At 47.9% G+C, this 20,520-nt stretch overlaps 1 protein-coding gene across 2 annotated transcripts; it reads left to right on the top strand.

The window, feature by feature from the left end:
* Window positions 1-7,969: 7,969 nt before the first annotated feature.
* Window positions 7,970-19,675, top strand: PPIH (peptidylprolyl isomerase H). Of its 2 annotated transcripts, none has more exons than XM_069780497.1 (10): window positions 7,970-8,104; window positions 8,558-8,622; window positions 9,273-9,296; window positions 9,791-9,835; window positions 10,112-10,154; window positions 12,178-12,270; window positions 13,825-13,912; window positions 14,692-14,732; window positions 16,014-16,102; window positions 18,161-19,675. In XM_069780497.1, exons 1-9 carry the CDS (start codon window positions 8,039-8,041, stop codon window positions 16,080-16,082), a joined length of 534 nt encoding a protein of 177 aa, XP_069636598.1. In that variant the 5' UTR covers window positions 7,970-8,038; the 3' UTR covers window positions 16,083-16,102; window positions 18,161-19,675. The 2 variants fall into 2 exon arrangements, with proteins under 2 accessions (XP_069636598.1, XP_069636597.1); XM_069780496.1 differs by lacking the exon at window positions 18,161-19,675 and adding an exon at window positions 17,728-17,929.
* The last annotated feature ends 845 nt before the right edge of the window (window positions 19,676-20,520 follow it).

Raw genomic sequence — 20,520 nt, 5'->3', positions numbered from 1 at the left:
CACCGTGTGCCCACTTTTTCTCTATTCCTCTCAATCTGTGCTCAGATGCCAGTCGTTCCCCTTTTTGCATGCTCTTACCCCTTCCATTTTGCTTCGTGCAAGCCTGTGGAGGGGAACGGAGGGTATCTGAGTACTGAGGGAGGGGATGACAACGTGTAGAGAAAGAAGATGGGGAGAAAAGGAGGGGCTCTGAGAATGAGGATGATGGGTAAAGGGACCAGAAGGCAGATGGAGATGGAGGGGACGAGGGAAATGGAATAGGAGCAGGAGAAAGGAGGGGATCTGAACATCCAGAGAAGGAAAGAGGGTAGATCTTGTGAATGCTCATGGACAGCGATGGAGGGTCTAGGAGGATGCTTGGGTGGGAGTGGAAGGCATCAGATCATGCAGAACAGGGGTGTAGAGGGGAATCTGTGTATGCAAAGAGGGAAGCAGAAAGGATCAGAGTGTGAGCTGTGGTGAAGAGAAGGGATCTGAACGCACGTGCGTGGGAATGGAAGATCTGTGCATACTCACGAGGACATGGGAGGAATCACAGTTTGCATGAGGGGGAACTGAGGAAATCTGAGTGCTTGGAGGAGGAATGGGAGAAGTCCTGAAAAGTAATGAATCGGCCTGGAGGCCATCCAAGTGTGCCTGGAGGGGGACAGAGAGGACCTGAACTGGCACAGGGGGCCACAGTGGGGATAACAGTGGTCCCCAACAGGAAGAGAGCAAGTGAGGGAGCAGAGAATCTCTCAGGAGAATGAAGAGGATCTGAGCACACATCAGGTGAGGTTTATACAAAGCCTACTTGGCTTCAACTGCAGTTCCAAGAAAAACTGTTTTCCAATCTGCCATGCTCTTTTGTATCTGTGCTGAGATCCAGTGTTAAAGATATTTGCTTGGAATTTGTTGTCTTGCTCTCCACTCAGGCTACTTTTCATACCCATCTCAAAACAATTTCAAGCAATCTTTTTCCAAGGCGTGTGGTCCTCTTCATCTAGAGGTTCTCTGCTTGTGCAACTTTTGAGCAAGGACTCCTGAAACTTAAATTATCTTTGAGAGTGTTTTTTTTTTATTTTCAACTTGACTTTTTTCAACCTTCAAGTCTTCTAATCTTGTTTCTCTGGCACCGTGTTTGCGTCTGCTCAGGTGAGGTTCAACGGTGGTTGTCCATGACTCTTTGGGTCTCCCTGTGAAGAGGGCAGTGGATGGATGGGGGAAGCCTCCCAAAATGCCCCCTTCCCCTTGTAGGGTGAAGCCTGGCAGGGTGCCTGAGGGGCTAGAGGTGGTCCCTGCAGCCCCTCTGACATGAGCTGTGGTTGCAGTGGGACACCCCACCTCACCAGGCCACCTTATGTCCCCACAGCACCCTAACCCGCACTTCCCTGTGAGTCAGGGATGAGCCCAGGCATGGAGGAGAAGTGAATGAGGTCGGCCAGGAGGAGCTGCAACCGTGGAGTTGTTCTCCTCTGCCTTCTTCCATGTGCTGTCCCCACACCTGGTGGCTTTCAGAAAGGGTAAGTGCTGCCAGAAGGTCCCATGCTCAAGACAGATGAATTCCGACAGAATTCAGACTCAAGACACTGTGAATTCAGAGATGCCTTCCAGTTGTGGATGGGAGGACATCCTTGTGCAAAGCCTTCTCATGTCTCTATTTCAAGCAGACCTCTGTCCCCATCAGAGAAGTCTTCTTATGGGGACATGGTTAAAACTCAGCTCTGCAGGCCAATTCCTGCACGGGTGATTTCAGGGGGGAGGTGGTGGTGTAGGATGATGCCTGCATCTGCTGGCTTGGCAAGGTGGGGAGCTTATTGACTGCGAGCATGGCCCATCCTTCTTCCCCAGATATCACAGACATCTGGGATAGCGTGTCGGAGTGCTGTTGCCGCGAGCTGCTGGTGAACAAGGTGAGGCTGCTTTCCTTGTCCTCCCTCAGACTCTGATGTGTCCTGACCCCTCTCCCTGCCCTTTATTCTTCCCCCAGCTTAGAAAGCAGAAAAAATGCCCCAGCAGAATACTGCAGTGGACAGCTTTGCCGGAGAGCAACTTCTGCGTGAATGGAGAGGAAAAGCAAAGCTGAAGATGAAGAAAGAACATGGGCTTTCTTCTTTGGAGTCTTCCTTAGCCTTGCTGGCAGTCAAGTGTAATGACCAGTCAGAGAGCCTGGGGCAGTGTTCAGGGCTTTTCCCAGGGGCTGTCCCTCCTGGGACCTGCTCAGGTTCCAGGTGGTGTGTCCTGCTTGTCCTTCACCTTGCATGCCCTGGGAAGAGGAGAGAGAAGGGAGCAATCTGGAGGGCAAGGCTCTTCTCCAAAGCTTTCCAACATGCCCTATGTTGTCCCTGGCTTTTTCAAGGCTGGTCTGTGTTGGGGACACTTCAAACAAATCCAGCTCGTATTCGGTACATTCTTCTGAGCAGTCATGAATGAAAACCATCCCTTTTAGAATATATTTCCTTTTCTAGTATAAGGGGACCTCTTTATCAGGGGTTTTTTTTTTTGTGTCTTTTGCACGGTGGAGCCTGGATTGCTGTTCTTTTTTTTCTTGTCCTGGTCCAACTGTTCTCTTGTTCCTTTTTGTTCTCCAAGGGCTGGGGTGGACCTTCCCTCCAGAGGCTTGACACAGCTTTTTATTTTAAGTTTTTTTTCTTTGAATATAAGCAAGTCCCTAGTGCTCCTGATTTGACAGCATTTCCAAGTTGTCCGTGACAACCTTGGAAGCACTTTTTTTGCAATATCTTGGGCGGTGCTTTTAACATGTGACTTAACAATTTCCAAACTTCTTTTCAAAAGAGCTTTCCTAAACAGGCCATGGACTATGCCCCTGACAACTGCACCATAAATTGTGGCAAGACCATTGCTGGCCTGGGCTCTGTATTCATGTTCAAGGACAGGTCCCCATAATTTTTTACTGCCCCCATTTTGGTGTGGTTTTTTAAAATATCAGAGGCTTCCAGGGCTGAAGATACAGCTTCACAATGTCCTTTTCCAAAGCTAAATGAGATATGCTTGTTCTGGTCAGTGTTTATTTTAATGCTGGTCATGTCACTGTGCTGGCAGTTTACCAGCAAGTAGTGTGGCTTATCACTGTCAGGATCTTGTTATTGCCACCAGTCAGAACACAGAACAATAAAAGAACTGCATAGTCCCCCCAAAAATGGTGCTATACCCCAGATCTGTGTAGAGGCACAGTTAAACCCTCCAGAGAACCCCACAAAATATGTGCCAGATCCCCAGTCATAGAAAAAGCATAAGGCCTTTCAACGTTTTCGAGCTCTGTTTTCCTTGCCACGGCTGGAAAGTTGACAGCTGCAGCACTGTTGTGGGGGTTAAGAAGATGATTCATACATTCCATCAACGTGGAGAGGGACAGATAATAGCCTTTCTGCAAAGCAGACTGCCCTGTCTTTCTCTGCAGTGTTATTTCAGACATGGTGTCTTTGCTGATGCCATTCCAGCACTGTGGGTCCTGTTTTTCCACCAGCTCCACCTCTTACTACCGGAGAGATCCAGGGGCCTCCCCTAGTCAAGTGTAGTCAAGTTCAAGCATTTTAATTTTTTTTTTTTTTTTGTGGAAAGGTTCTGGCATTGCTGGGTAGCGTGATGTAGAAAGCCACACCTGGCACCCTTCTTTTGGATAAGGAATTGGCTGAATGGTTGCATCCAGAGAGTAATGGTCAACAGCTCAATGTCTATGACTCTTTTCTCCCCTGCTCCACTGCAAAGCCTGGACTTGGGTGGCTTCTACCCAACTGTTAAATTCCTGTGGCCAGCCCTGTTTGTTTCTTCCTTTCCCTGTTGGAGCAATGATGTCCCTTTTGTAGAGTCTGCCCGTGTCAGGGTTCACTTTCTGAAGTTCTTCAGGATGAAACAGCCCCTCAGTTGCTTCGTGATCATTAAGCAATACACAGATATCCATCCTCTTCTCACAATTTCAGCTACTATGAACATTTTGTTTGTGAACATTTGTTGATAACCTTTCTCAAATCTCTCTTTCATTCTGGACAATCTGACAGAGTCTCCCTTTTTGAGCAGAGGTGCACAGTCTTTAAAAACATCATCATATACACTTTTCTAAACCCTTAATAAGTTTGAAGCATTCACATCTGCAGGCCTGGCTCCAGTAGTGCTGTGGAAACTCTGGTTATTGCTCTTTAAGAACTCTGACAGAAAATAACGTAGCAAAAAGTGTTGTGTGCTGTGCAATACCTCCACATCTCTGTTCAGAGCATGCCATTAAAATGCTCAATGGCAGATGCTTTTCTGTCATTATAAAGTCTTTGTGAAAATCAAATGTATGGCTCGAGAGTGTAGCTGTAATCCACTCAGTTTGTATTGCAACCCAGGGAAAAGATGCTTGGTTTTTTTGAAAGTGAGCATGCCTCTCAAGCCCTTGCCTCCCCCAAACACCCCTGGCCCCTGGGGGAGAGCCCCCAGGGACCCCCACCCCACCCCAGGACTGGGACTGGGCCTGGCCCAGACACCCCCAGCCCCGCAGCAGGCTGCGGGCAGAGGGGACGGCCATGCCCAGGCCCTGTGGACGGCTGAGGGACAGTGATGGGAAAACACGGGAGGATCGTGGTAGACAAAGAATTTGAACAAACTCTCAGAAGTGTTTTCTACCAGCTTAATAACTGTTCCGTAGAGCATTGCGCTGAGGCTGTGTTGCCCTGGAAGGGGGATCCTGGACCTCATTTACGTTTGGCGGTAGAGCAGGAGGTGCCCGGGGAGAATCCCCAGCAGATCTGGTTTCCTGTTACCCAGTGACTGGGAGAGAAAAAGTAAGATCAAATGTTAGTTCTACAGCAGACCTATCCCAGGAAGTCCATGGACAACTCTCTACTGCGACAGGACGCTGTAAAGATCTGGAGATATTTAAGCCTGCCAGAGGAAACAATGGATGAAAGGGACACAGGCAAAGGAAGAAGCAAGATTTTCCATGTTTGACTGTCAGGCAACTAGCTTTCTGAAAGACTTCTGCTATTTCAGTATCACAGGCAAAACCCACCCGTAAGCCCTAACCCACCTGACCATTGGAGAATCCAGCCTGCCGCTGCTTACCTGAGCCTGATGGGTTTCCGCTCTGTCCCCTGGTCTGGCTCAGACTCTTTGCCTTGTGTCTGAAGAGTGTGTGCCGCTGCTGCTGAGGGCTCTTAGCACTGGCTTCTGCTAGCTCCTCGTTAGCCCTGTGACAAATGCAGGAGCATGCAAGAACAACTGTTGTGCATATTGGCACAAAGTTGTTTCCCAAGCGTGACAGTACCCCGTTGCACTTAGGAACGTAGACTTCTGAGGCATCCAAATGGACTGCTCCTCAGGCTTCCAAGCAATCTGTGTGGGAGCTTTCCTAGAAGGCAGCGGGGACTCTGGGCTCTTCCCCTCCTCCCAGTGTAAACTCAAACTGAAGAGGCACCGTCGTAACGGCAGCTGAATAGATTATTTTTGCCTCACGGGCTCCTGTTCTGTCCCCTCTGCCCTTTCAAGTGTGTCTAGGCCAAGTTAGGAGGATAATAGCAGCAGAAATTAAGCTCCTCTTTTCCACCATACACGCAGGGAGAGGAGATGGCTACAGGAAACCGTTAAAAGAAAACCAACTACAGCATCCTCCAGACAGGCCTGATTAGTTTCGTTCCTTCAGGGTCAGTAAGGAGAAACAAAAACAGGCCTGCGTGATGGGAGAGCCCAAGGTGTAGCCTTTTGAGAAGGACGCTGTCTTGAAGGTGCCCACATCATGCTGACCAGATGCCAGAAAGGGATGTGGGATGGAAAAGCCACGATGAAAAGGGTCATATTGTATTACATGGGGGAAAAAAGAAAATGTTTGGACTCTGGCTAGGTGTGCCTTTCAGGGGGAACAGCATCTCTTGATGTGATTTTCTGTGTCGCAGACCCGTGGATGTGTCTTCTGGCTCGTGCCCACAGTGTGCACGTCAGCATTGCATGAACTTCACTTTGTGTGTTTTAGTGCATCCTCAGAGCCCTCGCTGTGCTTTTGGCTACCCCAGACCCCTGGGTGTGCCTTTCTGGTGAGTCTGGACCCACCCTTGCACCTTTCTGGATACCCATGACAAGCTCGGCCCTCAGGCATGGCTTTCTGGAAGGAGAAGGGCAGGCCCAGCCACAAGTACCAAGGAAAACCTGCCCAAGGCCATGGCTTTGACCCGCCTGCAAAGAAGTTAGAGGGAGCACTGAAAATGTGCCAGACGTACATGGAGAAAAGCATTAGCCAGGATCCACATCTAGGAGCAGCTCCTCAAAGAACCTCAGGACCACTCTCCTTCCTCAGCACACCAGGATGGTGATGTTCTTGACTAAAAATTCAAAGTCCTTGCCTTCAGTCAAGGGCCACACGACTTTCATGGTCACCTTGATGCGTGTCTGTGGAATGATTGTTGGCGGTGACTTACTGATATGTCCCCCCACTTAAGGGAAGGTAAACCTCCAGGGTTTATGCCCTAAGCAACATAACCTGCAACCTTAGGTGTTACCAGCACCAGGGGAGCTTGGTATGCTGACTCTAAGAGAAACAACATGGAGGGCGGAGCGGAGTGGAGACACTGCGGGCAGGCTCTGTGATATCACTGCAGGGATCGGGAACTGGAACTACTGGAACAAGAATGGAAGATCCCTGCATTGAATCCACTGAAGCAAGGAGGTGAAACAGTGGGGGTTCTGTCAACGCTATGGCCTTACTTCTGGTTTATATCGTAAGTGCCCAGTTCTGGAGTAGTGACACACTAAATCATGTTCTCTGGATGAACTTTGCTCATTATAATCTCATTATAATACCAAAACACACCTCCATCTCAAAACCTACCCGCCTCTGAGGTGTAACCACCCCTCACTGAGCATGTACTCTGGATTTTCTCTAGCATATACCTTTAAAAGTAAAGTGAGAGAACTTTATACAAATCAAAGTGAAAGGTATGTATGACTAGAGTCTCTCAAGCTCCACCTAAAAAGTAAGAAAATATAAAAGGGCTTAAGAGAGGAGGAACGTTAGGGAAGACACCATCATAGACAAGTCAGGAGGACATCGCTGACTTCTGGGATCAGTTGACGGGCTGAACCTCTCTTCCCCCCCCATAGGGACACCTGTTGGGTAAGATTCGAGCCCTTGGTTGTACCGAGTGCTTCCCCGTATAGAGTTTTCCTGTAATTTAGCGTGCTTGTAGTCGACTGTATTATTATTTGCACGTGCTTTGCAGACAGTGTATTTATCACCAGCAATCCAAAAGAATTTGTACTGTTGCTTTAATAAACTGTGCTGCTCATTAATCTAGTTGTGATGTTAACGCAACTAAACTCCCTAAGTCTGGTAATTCTTGTGTGGCTAAGCCGAGAGTTCAGTACGCTATTAAGTGCATCCATCATCGTTGATAGTTCAGTGTATTGAACGCGACCGGACTTATAGCGTTGAATTGGACATCACTCAGAAGTTAAACCTAGCTGCCCCCAGCCCCTCTGACACCTGAGGATAAGCTGGAATCCAAGGGGGTTTATTTTCTGCCAAACTTCTTTACCCTTTAACGCAACGGCATCAACACCTTCTCCTCGGGTGCCACTTGCCAGAGCCCTTGAAAATCTCAAATCGGGCGTCGGAGATTTCCTATCTACCCTCTGCACTGCGACACGTCTGCACAAACGAAGGAGGGGGCCTGCTTGAAAACCGGCCCCCGCGCGCTGCTGAAGCACAGCCCTGCCGGGGAAGGGGAACCATCTCGGACGGGAGGGCCCTGGAAATAAGGAATTTGCTTGCGGGAAGCCCGGAGCTGTCCGTGAGGGACAAAGGACGGCCACGAGAACGCCGATGTCCTAAACCCCTCTGGCGCGTCTCTGACGCCCTCCCGGCGCGGTCTGGCGTCACAGGTCAGTGACCGTGGCGGGGCTGACTCCAGGGACGGCCGGGCCCACTCGCAAAACGCTCCCGACCCACCGGCTCCCCTCAGCGCCCGCCCTGCGCCTGCGCCGCCCGTCTCGGCCGGCTCCCAGGGGGCCTCGGCCCCCCTCGCTTCCGCTTCCGCTGCCACTTCCGCTTCCGGGAGAGGCGACCGCAATGGCGGTGCTGGCATCCAACCCCAACAACCCCGTGGTCTTTTTCGATGTTACTATCGGCGGGCAGGTGGGTGAGGGAGCGGCCCCGGCCCCGGCAGCTGCGCGGCGTGGGGGGGGGCTTGCAGGGGAGCGCCGAGTGGGGGGGAGGATAGGGGATGACCCAGGGGCGCACGGAGCGGCGGGGGGAAGGGTCTTGCAGGGGTTAATTGGGGGTGTAGGAGCGCAGTGGGCGATGGCGGGGGTACCTTGGGGAGGGGGGGTTCAGGGGTGTAACTGAAAGAGCCTGGAGGGGTGCAGCGGGAGGGAGTTGCAGGGGAGCATCGGGGGGCTGTAGGGTTATGGGGGGGCATTGGGAATGGCTTGTGGGAGCTCTGCGGGGAGGGGTGTAGAGGTGCATCAGGAGAGGGCTTGCAGGGATGGGGGGGGTGCAGCAGGAGGTTGAATTTGTGGGAGTTCCACGGGCGCGGAGGTGGGGAGGCTGGTGTGTGTGTGGAGGCTCATCTGGCCACCGTCTCCCCAGGAGGTCGGCCGCATGAAGATTGAGCTGTTTGCCGACGTTGTACCCAAAACGGCAGAGAACTTCAGGTAAGGAGCAGCCGGCGTTCCTGCAGCTCAGCCTGGACCTGGGCTGCGAAGGTTATTTGGTGCAGGAGCGTCTCTGGTGGCAGGGTGGCTACCACCTGCCCCCCAGCAAGGCTCTGCACCTGCTTTGCTCCTCTCGCTGTTCCCAGAGAGATGTGACCGTGCAGCATCCTGATCCCCTGGGGCAGCCTATCTGGCTGGAAGGTGAAAGACTCCGGTCCCTCTCTGCTCCCTCTGTGGAGCTTCTGATACACTCAGTGCACTTACAAAAGGCAGTACCTCAATGTCATGGTAGAGTTCTCCTCGCCACACAGTTCTCTTGCCACTGACTGAAGGATGTACCGCTTGGACATCCTGCTTCCACGGGAGAGATGGATATACCTTGTTCTTTGAAATACGTTGCCTGGCCCACATTCACCATCTCTTACAACCTTGGTGTTAGATATCTGACCTCCTCGACTACAGAAAGCGCAGAAGTCTGTTTTGAAATGGAAGTGGGGAGGAGTTACTGCCTGTTCCCATTTCACTGGGGATACTCCCGATGCAGTAAGGAGGGTCCTGCACAACAGTCAGTGCCTGTTTGCTGAATGCAGCCCTCTGTGTCCTCAGAGTTCAGATCTGCCTCACACTCTGCTTTCTTTTTTGTTTTCCAGGCAGTTTTGTACAGGTGAATTCAGGTAAGCGGGTTATAGCATCCTTTTAAGCAGCCTACTCGGACAAACAGGGCTGGGTGAGTAGGAAGAAGGCTCACTTGGAAGTTTTTCTTACTATACCAGTACAAAATGAAAGAGTTACAGAAATCTGCTGTGATGAAATTGTGACGGGCTCAGCCAGTCACAGAGATGGCAGACTTTCTCTTTTGGGCATGACTTTGTTCATGCTGAGGTTGTTCTAAAAAGTCCACCTGCTCATGATACAAATTGCAGTGGGATCCTGTAAAGCTGATAGTATGGCTGTTGTAGGGTACCATGTCATTTAATGTGCAGAGCCCACTTGTGGTTTCCCTTTGCCTCTTGATAGCACCAGCTGAGAGCCACGCTGCAGCACTCGATTGTATATCAAGGCAGTTACTAACGTATAGGGCAATGCTTTGAGACTCTGAATTCCTGGGAGGGTTTTGTGTTGGGATATCCAGTAAGTTGCAATGACTTTCCTTTTTATTTCCTTGCAGGAAAGATGGTGTCCCTATAGGTTATAAAGGAAGCACATTCCACAGGTAATTCATCTGCTTTTGTTTAGGCACTTAAGTAGCAGTCTGAGCTAGATGTGGTTTTGAGGCCTGCCTCTAGGCATTTTAGGTCTGGGAGGCATTTGTAGATCGTGGCTAATGTCATCCTTCTTTAGCTTTGGGGGATTTGGGGGTGCTCAGATGTGTATGTTGGGGTCACTGGGAGGGATCCCCCATTCCTGTTGTGCCAGGTCAGAGATCACACAGATTAAGCTTCTTGAGGCATTTGTCTACAGAGAACTAAGAGTTGTTTTACTTCTTTAGGGTAATAAAGGATTTCATGATCCAAGGAGGTGACTTTGTAAACGTATGTACTTCTCTATTCTTTTTGTATTTTTTCTGCATGGTATATTATGCAACTGTTTCCAAGGGCCCGTGCTGATTTGTGGGATCTCTTTTGAGGTACCCAGTAGTAACTGGAGGTTTCCTCATAGCATTGCTGCCATCTTACTGCAACAGACTGTAATGTACTTGAAAACAAATCTGGAGTCTTGGGTGAACATAACTGCTCCTTCCCAAAATATTTCCTGTCTAAAAAAACCATGGCAGTACAGCTAGAGGCTTTTTAAACTTGCAAAGATTTTTTTTTTTTTTTTTTTTTTACACTTTTGTCCTTTCCCCTTCTCCTGTTCCCCCAAACAGGAAACCCTGCGAATTTCTATTAGCTTTGTGGAGAGAAACCCTAAGTACAGAACCAAGTATCTACTGCAAGAGAGAGTTTAAATCAAAACTAACTTTTTGTTATTGAGTTGTCTCAAAGTAGAAAAGACTTTGTGTCTGCAGTGGTGGTCATGCTCTGACTTGGGGATAAGCTGAGTGTATGGGGAAGGCTGGAGGACCACAGGGTCTCTTCACTGTCCTAGGACCCAGTAGAATTATCTCATTTCTGGAAGTGTTTGAAAATATGAGGGGGGTGATAAAGCTTTTTTAATACCAAACTTATAAAACTTGGTTGTATGAAAGTCACTGAGAGAACTGACCACACAGCAGGGTGGCTCAGTCACGCCAGACTTTTAGGTAGTTGCTAATTGTGATGCTGCTCAAATGTTCCACTGGGCTTTATTACTTCTACTGAAGCTCAACAAGCATTACAGATTACACCAGTATTTGTAATTTATAAATGACACTTATTACAAAGCCACTTGAGGAGCAAGAATGGTCACACCGGCCACTAAGATAGCGTGTATGTTCCTGTCTCAGAGCCAACAGTTTAAGTGAACCACAGAGAATAGGAGGAAAAGAAGCAAGGGCTAGGCAAGCAGAGCAACAGATGTGGACCTGCACATGGTATATTACTGACATCTTATTTTCCTGTTAAGTTTGGCCTAATAAAGAACGTATGTGTTAAGTAGAAAGGCAACGAAGGGAGACAGGTTGCAGCAAGGCAGAAGAAATGGGGCTGAAGCAACAAAGAAAGGGAAAATCAACACAGAAAGGGAAAAAATTACTGTCAGAATAGTGAATTTAACTGACCGTGCCAGAGATACCAGTTTGCATTGCTTCTACAGCTTTCCCTGAAGGGTTCCCCACTGCAGCATCTTTAAGGCCATTCTACTGAAAGGTCCCTGCTCGGTCCTTTTGGCATCACACAGGAGTGTCTCTGCAATGCTGGACCAAAGGGCAGGGTGGCCTTCCAGCAGTCTCACAAGTTAATGTGTCTTATGTGAACTACGCAAAGTTATAAACTTGTGAGCAGTCAAAACGTGCAATCTGCAGCTGTTCCAGGCTATGCTGCTTGAATTTATAAGTGTCTTGAGATCTGAGTGCTCAGGCTTGTAGTTAAGTATGAGATGTCTTGACTTAGTAGAAAGTACAGCAAAAATTAGAAACTCTGTATTTTAGAAACTCTTCCAGCTGAACAGAGAGATCACTTCCCTGTTTCCAGTAAAGTCACAGAAAATAAGGTGAAATAAGTAAGCATACCATCAGCCGACTTTTTTCCACACAACCACTTCTTCTTTCCTTGTCACACCAGCCCATACTTCTACGTCCCCTCCCTTTTCCCTGCCAAGTCCAGGTGGGTCTGTACCAAGCAATCTATAGCCTCCACCTCACTCTGGGAGGCTTGGACTTAAGCCTTACCACCTCCGTGGGTTTCTGCCAACATATGGATAGCAAACAGTTTAATGTGTAGTTAGAAACCAGTCACTGTTCCTCTTCAGAAATGAAACATGGAATGTGTTCACTGCTGGTGTATATAAATGGCAGTACAGCATCCATTTTGGGCTGAGTTTAATCCTGTCCTTTTGCTTGGGGATTTTAAAATTAATTTTTAAATTGAATTGCTACAGAACAAATGCTGTGGCTGACTGGGCACCTCTCTCCCACAGGGAGACGGCACTGGAGTAGCCAGTATATATAGGGGTCCTTTTGCAGATGAAAACTTCAAGCTGAAACACTCTGCTCCTGGGCTGCTCTCTATGGTGAGTATAAAATAATGACATTATAAGACTAAAAATCTTCTCGTACTTTCTCTGTGCCCTTTTCCAAAGTGTATAAGTTACTTGCCGGACAACGTAAATCTCCACCATTGGATACAAGGTCTGAAAGACCTGCCTTGTAATTACTAGTCAGAAGACTTTTCATGGGTTAATGTGTTGAGTAACATAAAAGTCCTGATCCTGTAGCATCCTTTCTTTTTTACCTGTTGGAGTGCTGGGGCAGGCTTTGTTTGGTCAGCTTTCAGAATAGCTTGATTCTTACAGCTTTCATACGCTGGCAAGTGGTGGTGTTTTCTTCTTCCCTGATACTGTTATCAAACACTGACCTCAGCAAGGATGAAACAAAGAGATTTGGGAGTTTCAAAGCCATAGCAGTGTTACCATGGTATCTTTTATAACATATGCTTCCTGTTCAACATTGTAGGAAAAACTGCAACCATTGCATGTTGTCTGGTAGGAACAATACACTGAGTTTTGCAATAGAAATCAAGTAGAGCCAGTGCTTCAGTGTTCTATCCACAGCTGCTTCTTCCCCAGCTCTTTCAGCTGCCCTGCTCTTAAAACCACTTGCTTAGGGCATTCACCATTTGGATTAGTTATTCATCCAGTTCAAAACACGGCCCAAAAAGAGGTGTCATGACACAGCTAAGCAACCAGTGTACCCTGGTGTGAGAGAAGGGATCCATGCTGGTATTGCTAGCCTTGTGTTAAAGTGGCATGGCTCTGGAGTTGCTCTGCTGGGCCAAACCATGATCCATCCCAGCTGGATCCTTCCAGAGCTGGCTAGCAATAAGTAAAAATCCAATGTGACTGTGTCCTGTGCAGTCCTACAGCTGTGAAACTTGCCCAGTTCACCTGTCAGCAGAGACACATGCTTTAGTATCTCCCAGTTGTCAATAGAGCTTTGAAAAATTGAAATGGACTTAAGTGTTGCAGAGCTGTTTTCTTAGCAGAGCGCAAATGCCCTGGGTGTTGTGCTGAGGTGTGAATTAGATTTCACATCAGCATCACACTGCTCCTGTGAGCCCTGTGCCAGTATGATTGTTGCCTCTCTCATCCTGATCATTGGAACAGACACTCTCCCCTAACTTACTCTGAGGAAACCTTCCAAATAGCAGAAATCGGCTGTGCTTTTTTCTGCCCTGGTTCCTGGCTTTCAGTTTTCCCCAGGACAATACTGCAGCCAGTAAGTACTCATCACCAAAAAGTTCAGCGTTTTTTCAGGAGCATGCACTAGAGCCCAGATTTCAGCACAGTCTTGTGCTGAATGTGCCTTCATAGAAGCATAATAAAAAGTTGGTGACCTGGCTCTTGCACACGCTGGCATGATCAGACTTGGTGGCATACCACATCCCAGCACAGGGTACTCTCCTGCAGATGTATATCTTGCTTCCTTTGGTTTGTGTAGCAATAAGCTAAAAATAAGCTAAGCTAGGTCTAGAGCAACAACTCTTTCCTATGTGAGATGTGTGTGCCTTCAGTTTTGGGAAGTCTTAAATTGTACGCTTTTTGTACTTTGCCATTCTCAACCCCCAGGCAAACAGTGGTCCAAGTACCAACGGCTGTCAGTTTTTCATTACATGCTCCAAATGTGACTGGTTGGATGGAAAACACGTTGTGTTTGGTGAGTACCTGCAGCAGAGGCCTGGCATACCAGCTCACAGACACTCCCTGTGGTGCAGCTGCTAGAATAAACAGCCATGAACTGCTTGTTCTTCCCCCCTCGCTTGTGCCAGTGGAGGTATCTGTGCAGCCAGACACTGAGATGGATCACTGTTGAAATGAAACATTTTTTTTTTTGCACGTTAGCTTTAGATCAGTTCCTTGCTCGGTGTATTGTGCTACTACATAAATCTTTGTGCCAGGCAGAAGTGACAGATGAGTGAAGGGATACCTTTCTTTTCCACTAAAAAGGATGGAGCTTTCAGCAGAGTTTTTGGATAGTAATTCTATGAAACCACATCTGCTAACTTTTCATGTACTGCCACTTGAGCTGTAGGATTTCAATGCCAGCCTTGAAGCTGATGTCCTACTTAGTAATTCCTCCAATTCTTAAGTAACACTGATATTGTTCATTGCCATTTTTGCATCATTACAAAGGTTGTGTTGATAGAGAGGTTGTTCATGCTGTATTTTAGCACAGCTGGTGATGGTAGGTCTTGACACCTAGATTTCTACATGTGCCACCCCTGCAATGGGAAAATGCACTTAATGTGGAAAATGTTTTAAGAGGGATTGTTTCCTTTATCAGTTTAGAGATTGGTAACAAACCCTGAAGTGCCCAGTAGCTATATACTGCACAAGACTTTCCAGGAGGAACAAAAATGCACATACCTGTGATGAGTGTGGGGGAGCAAAGGTAAAAAACGGCCATATTGACGTGGATAAATTTTCTCATTCTAGGTAAAATTGTTGATGGGCTGTTGGTCATGAGAAAAATTGAAGTAAGTTGAATTTGCCTGTTTCTCTCTGAATGTCCACTTTGGAAAGTCATGTAGAGGATTAACAAGGGTTGTTCTGTTCTCTCCCACTGTCTGTTTACAGGATACTAGGCAATACCAGTGCTGATAACTGGTATTATGGGTTGTCATCGTTATAAAATAGCAGGAAATCTGTTGAGGCAAAGGCTGTCATATAGATTGACTTTAGAAATGCTATGCTCTCACAGTTGCTAGTTAGTCTTTGAGCGGGGATTGTGTTCTTGTGGCTTTATTTGCAATGCTTTGCATTTGTTCAGGAAGCTGAATTGAAAAGCTGTTCCATCAGCAACTCAGACAAGAGTGTAAAGCAGATCACTTCTGTGCCATTGCCTGGGATTATTCAGTGGATGCTAAATCATCAGTTCTGCTGATCCATGATCAGCATGTTTAATAAGAAAAGTTAAACTAATCTTCTGATGGGCTTCCAGAAGCTGAAGATAAGTATGCTCAAGGGTAGTGGTTGCTACCAATGTTGTGACTGGGTGTCATGGCAAGGTGACGAGTAGATTTAACAAATAGCAGTGAGTTCAAGACAGCCGACACTTAACTTCATGGCATACGCATGGGATAATGTGCACAAGGGCCTCTGCCATCAGAGAATCCAAAAAGTGGGGTGCAGACAGAGCTGACAACTGTTAGGTATTGAGAGAAGGTCACGTGCAAGGAACTGTACAGCATGATAGAATCCATGTGTTGCTAGCTGTCTTCACCAGAAGCTCTGATGGAAGGGTTGTGGTGTGCCTGCTTTGTGCATCACTGTAGTAAGGGGCAAGTTAAAGGAACTAAATTAAGAGACTCATGAAAGATCAGTGAGTCCAGCAGAATGAGAGATTCAGAATGAGGGTTGCTTTGTGGCTATCTCATGTGTAGATTCCCTCTCCGTACAAATACAAGTTTGCTTTGCTTGTTGCAGCTGTAATTACGAACTTTAAAAATTTAAGCCAGAGCAGCCTCAAGTGACATGATGCCTGCTGTATCTCATGAGGAGCTCTCTGTTTTTTCCTCTGTTCTTTCCCTCCCATTCAAAGGATCAGGGTGTGGTCTGTATCCCAAACCTCTGCACACAGAGCCAGTTGAACACTGCCAAAATGCGTGATGGTGCTTCTATGCTGCTCAGACCTGTGTCTAGATTTCCCTGTTCCTGATGTTGCACAGACACCTCTTAACCAGTCTTCAAATACCTGTCACTCACTTGATTTGTTGTGCTTTTATAAGGTTTAACGTTATGTATTTGTTTGTCCCCAGAATGTGCCTACGGGTCCAAATAACAAACCCAAGCTGCCAGTTGTGATCTCTCAGTGTGGGGAAATGTAAAGCAATGAAATGGAAATGCGGTAAGTCCCAGTCTTCACAGGCACCCAGTGCAATTAAACTCTGGGCTGCTCTGTTTTTTGCTTTTTTCTTGACTTATTTTTACTTTCATTTGAGTCTGCAGAGAGCTGACTCAGCTCAGTGAAACACCAGAAAATGCTTCTCTAACAGCGTTAGTTTTTTGCCAGCTCAACTCCCTGAACTGACTTCCGTCTGAGCTACACAAACACCAAAGGCAGTGCTAGAGGGATAAGATTTTGCAGCTGCAGTCAGGGGGAAGATGGGGTTGTGGGAGCTCTGCCTTGGATGGGGTTAGGCTGCCTTGAAGCCTCGGCTTTAGAAACCAGCAGATGAAAGGGAACTGCAGCAGGAATCCAGCTGATATTACCCAGGCAGTCTGGGGGTGGGGGGCTTCACTTTGACCTGCAGGTTGGTGAACTCTCCTATTGCTACAGAAAGCAGAGTATCTGTGTGTGGGGCAGGCAGGGATCAAGAAAAGAGGAGGAAGAGAGGACTTGAACCTCCTTGCACGGTACAGCTGCAGGACTGCCACCACTGAAGGGCCAAGGAATTAACGTTACATAGTCTTAACTCGAAAAAATACCACTGTCCTCATCTGAAGGGAGATGTTTCCAGCATTTACTATTATTCAGGCTTCATTTTGGTTAAACCAAAGGCTCGAGACAGAGCTCAGGCTAACGTACAGTATTCTGTTTCCATTTGTCCGCCCACTTCACCATAAAAAACACAAGCATTTAAACAAATCTGTCTAGATTTCAATGTGTCAAGCTGCAGCTTGTCAAAAATCTGCTGTATTAGCCTTTTGGTTGCTGATTTTTCAAATTTCAGCAGGCAGGCACTGACAAAAGCAAACCCCCACAATTTTTGACCTTCCCCATTAAATGATTTCCAAAGACATCTGGCATTAACCACGAAGACGTGTCCCTGCTTCCATAATAAAGTGTTTCAGATCTGCAGTGCTTCAGACTCTTGGGAGCTCCTCCTATTTGAGGTAGTGACAACAGGGAATGTAATCATTCTTTCATTTCCCTGGTACTTCTGGTGGCATTTATAGCCTTTTGAAGATGGGGACAACATTGTTAATGGGCTTTCTTGCAGATGGGCAGACAGGTGCTGATGGGTTGGGTCCCCTTAGGGTTGTCCTCAGGCCCAGACTTGATCATTTCAATTTGGAGTACATGATCTCTGGCCAACATCCAACTTGGGACTGGAAACTTTTCACTTCTAGGTACAAGGCTGGTGCCATTTTGCTTACTTCCCAGCCAGGTCTTAGGAACTGCTTTTCTGCACCCTGCTGCCTCTCAGCTGCCTGTAGACAAGAACGGCATTTGTCTTGCCCAACTTCAGACAGCTAAATCATTTACTTGTCAAGATCCTTTAAAATCAGCCAGGAGAAACAGGCACTGTTGGTTTTAAGTTCAGAGTTAGATACAGATGCCTGGTATGGAGACCCAGGACGACTCCTGAGTTCTCTAGCTCAGGGCTGACATGAACTAGTGCATACAGCAAGTAGTACTCACTTGAAAATCGCTGTAGCGGCCCCCAGTGTCACTGCACAGTCTTGCTGTTGTAGGATGAGTTGGGAATGGCTGTCCAGCATTTTGGACCTGTTTCTTCTTTGTTTCAGTGTTCCTTCACCAGTGTTTAGGCCTGTGCTGGCTCCATGCAGTTCCAACTCCAGCCAGTTCCCCCACTGCCCCAGTCCTCTCTGCAGGCCAGATCTACGCTCTTGACGTTCTCCTGAAATTATTTAATAATTGGCATCTATCTTTTTTTTTTTTTTTTTTTTTTACATTTTGAAATGTAAATAAAGAATGTTGTTAAATATGTGTGCAGTGCACATCAGTTAACATGCTTGGGAACAGATTCTTCTTCAGGTGAGAAGGGCTGTAGCATCTCCAGCAATGTGTATTATCCCTAGCTGGTTCAGCAGGGAACCTTTGCTGTACATGGTATTGAGGGGCACTGCTGCGGGGCATTTGCAAAATGGGAAAGAAGGGGAGAAAGGAGCATGACAGAGCATGGCAGTGCCATGCTACACCAGCTCCTTTACTTGGCAGGTAAATAAAGCTGCCTGGCAGAGAGGTTCCTGTCACCTTGGGAATCTCCAGAACCTTTCTATGTGCAGCCTTACTGAAGCACAAGAAATTGGTATGGCACAGACTTCCATCGGCATGAGTTTGCCGGGCTCTGAGGTGAGTTGTGTTGTAAAGAAATGTTTGTAAAACCTCCCCTGGCACATAATGGCACTAGGTCATCAGGCTGTTATGTGCCATGGGTGTTACAGGAGTTTACCAGAGTGCTACAAGGGTGTTGGAGCAGGACTTTGGGCTAGGAAGCAGAGAATGATTATGCTGTAGGAGGAGAAATGGGGGCTCCTTATCCTGCATGGTTACAAAGAGCGCAGCTGAGGCTGCAGGTTGGTGGAAAAACTGACTTTTTTCTCCCAGAAGCAGGTTGCAAGCTCACCTACCTGCTGGGGGACAAGAAAGCACCCCTCGTGGGGGCTGGGCTACATACAGTGTGAGTTTTCTCATCCAGCAGATTAAATGTAAAGGAGTTGGGACAAAGTCTGTTCTGTCACGTGCAGGCGTTTCAGCCCATCCAGATATGTCCCATCACTCCTTGGGCAGCAGGAGTGTATTGGGTGGGGCTGTCTCGGGGAGGTGCAGTCCGTGCACTTGGCTTTTGTGTTAACCAGTGCGAGATACCAAGCACTGACGTACTGGAGGACAGATCCTGCAGGTGTGCTTTGGTGTGCTTTTTTATCTCGTGGCTGTTTAAAGTCCTTGAAGCAGGCTCTGGCTGTCAGGATTTCCAGGTCTCCATTCCTGGGATTGCACAGCTGCTGAGGACACTCGTGCTCACTTCTCTCCAGCCTGAGGCATCTCACCTTCTTGTACCTCCAGAATGTCAGGTGATGAAAGCAACACAAAGGACACCGTCCCTTTCCTCTCCAGCCCCAAAAAAGACTTTGCAGAGGGCTTTCTCCTGTGAGATGAGGGTTGAAAATTCCCAACAGGGAGGAGAAAACTGGAGCTGGGTGACAGCTGTGAGATAAAGGTGACCAAAAAGAAATTCGGCTGCTGGTCCTGCTCAGGGAACGTGTCCAGATGGCCCTTCCCTACGGGGTTTAGGCAGGAACTTGGCTCCAGGCGGCTCGGGGGAGCTCTGCCTGCCAGCTGCAGTGCTGAGGTTTGCAGTTCTGGCTGCGGGTACCCAAATTCACCGTACTTTTTCACCAGGGAAACCAGCTTATTTCTGGGTCCAGGCTCAGCAGCACTTTCTTGGCCTGATGTATTTATGTCAGTGCAATCAGCTAGTCTGACTTCCCGCACAGCAGGGGTCACAGAGCTTCCCCAAATTAATTAACAGCAGCAAATCCATTACAGCCTCTTTGAAAGTTGTTCCAATGGCTAACTATAACCTGTTACGTTTCTCTTTGATGCTAAATGCGCAGAGTTCCAGCTTATGTATCTTGCTGTTCCTTAATCTGCAGGCTGAAAGTTTTCTTAAAGACCACATTTTTGGGTTTAATTCCTGCATGATGAAGTCCCCTTTCAGTTATGTTGTATGTAGCAAGTCTTGTCTCTCTGAGCTCCAGCGTCTTCCTCCAGCTGTGGATGCTGCAACTGGAGACAGTGTTTCTGATTGCCTTTTGTTTCATCTGAGGATCAGATTAGCCTCTGGGCCCTGCAGTGTTGCTCCCCCAAAAGACATTGTTAGCTGTTGGGTGGCCCATGTTTTCTTCTGTAGGTGCATGGCCCTGACATCCTCACAGGCTTCAGCACTGAGGTTTGAAGTTTTCTCCCCAATTTTCTCCCGCTAAGGTCTCTTGCATGGTGGAAAAGATACCAAGACAGCTTGACAAGACCTAGGTCTGTAACCCCACATTGGTTGTTGTGGTAGGTTGACCTTGGCCCCCTCTGAGCCCCTCACCTGGCCATGGTGTGATGTGGGAAACTGGGTCCCTGGCTTCTATTTTTCACACTAGGATGGGGGAACTGACAGTATTTTGTGGGTGATGCTGTAAGGGCGGATCCCAAGGGGATACACGTTGGTCACAAAGGTGGTGGAGTGACGGGTCAGCTCCCAGAGACTTCCTTGGTGGCTGCTGGTGACCTTTTCTGTGGGAGGTATCACATAGCCAAGGGCAGGGCTATGAATCTGTAGGCCAACAACCACATTTTTCAGGTGTCCAAGGAAAATAACTTGGTGGACTAGAACACTGGGTTTCCCCTGGACCTTCCCTCTGGGGAATCCGGCAGAGATCCCAGATCTCTCTGAGCTGCTGTAAGGTGAAGATCATGGGGATGGAGGCAAAGAGGAGGTGAAGGGTGGTCGTTAGAGAAGGGCTCCAACCCAGCAGTGATGCTTTCCTGACTGCCTGGGTGGGGAGGAGGGCTCGGGGTGAGGGGAG

Source organism: Haliaeetus albicilla, chromosome 4 (assembly GCF_947461875.1).
Source record: "Haliaeetus albicilla chromosome 4, bHalAlb1.1, whole genome shotgun sequence".
In the NCBI taxonomy this organism is placed as follows: Eukaryota; Metazoa; Chordata; class Aves; order Accipitriformes; family Accipitridae; genus Haliaeetus; species Haliaeetus albicilla.
This window is presented reverse-complemented; position numbering and strand designations above follow the sequence as displayed.

Coding starts and splice junctions, on each gene's coding strand:
- PPIH (XM_069780497.1), top strand. CDS start 8,039: ATGGCGGTGCTGGCATCCAACCCCAACAACCCCGTGGTCTTTTTCGAT. Junction 8,105..8,557: donor ATGTTACTATCGGCGGGCAG/GTGGGTGAGGGA, acceptor CCGTCTCCCCAG/GAGGTCGGCCGCATGAAGAT. Junction 10,155..12,177: donor AAGGAGGTGACTTTGTAAAC/GTATGTACTTCT, acceptor TCTCTCCCACAG/GGAGACGGCACTGGAGTAGC.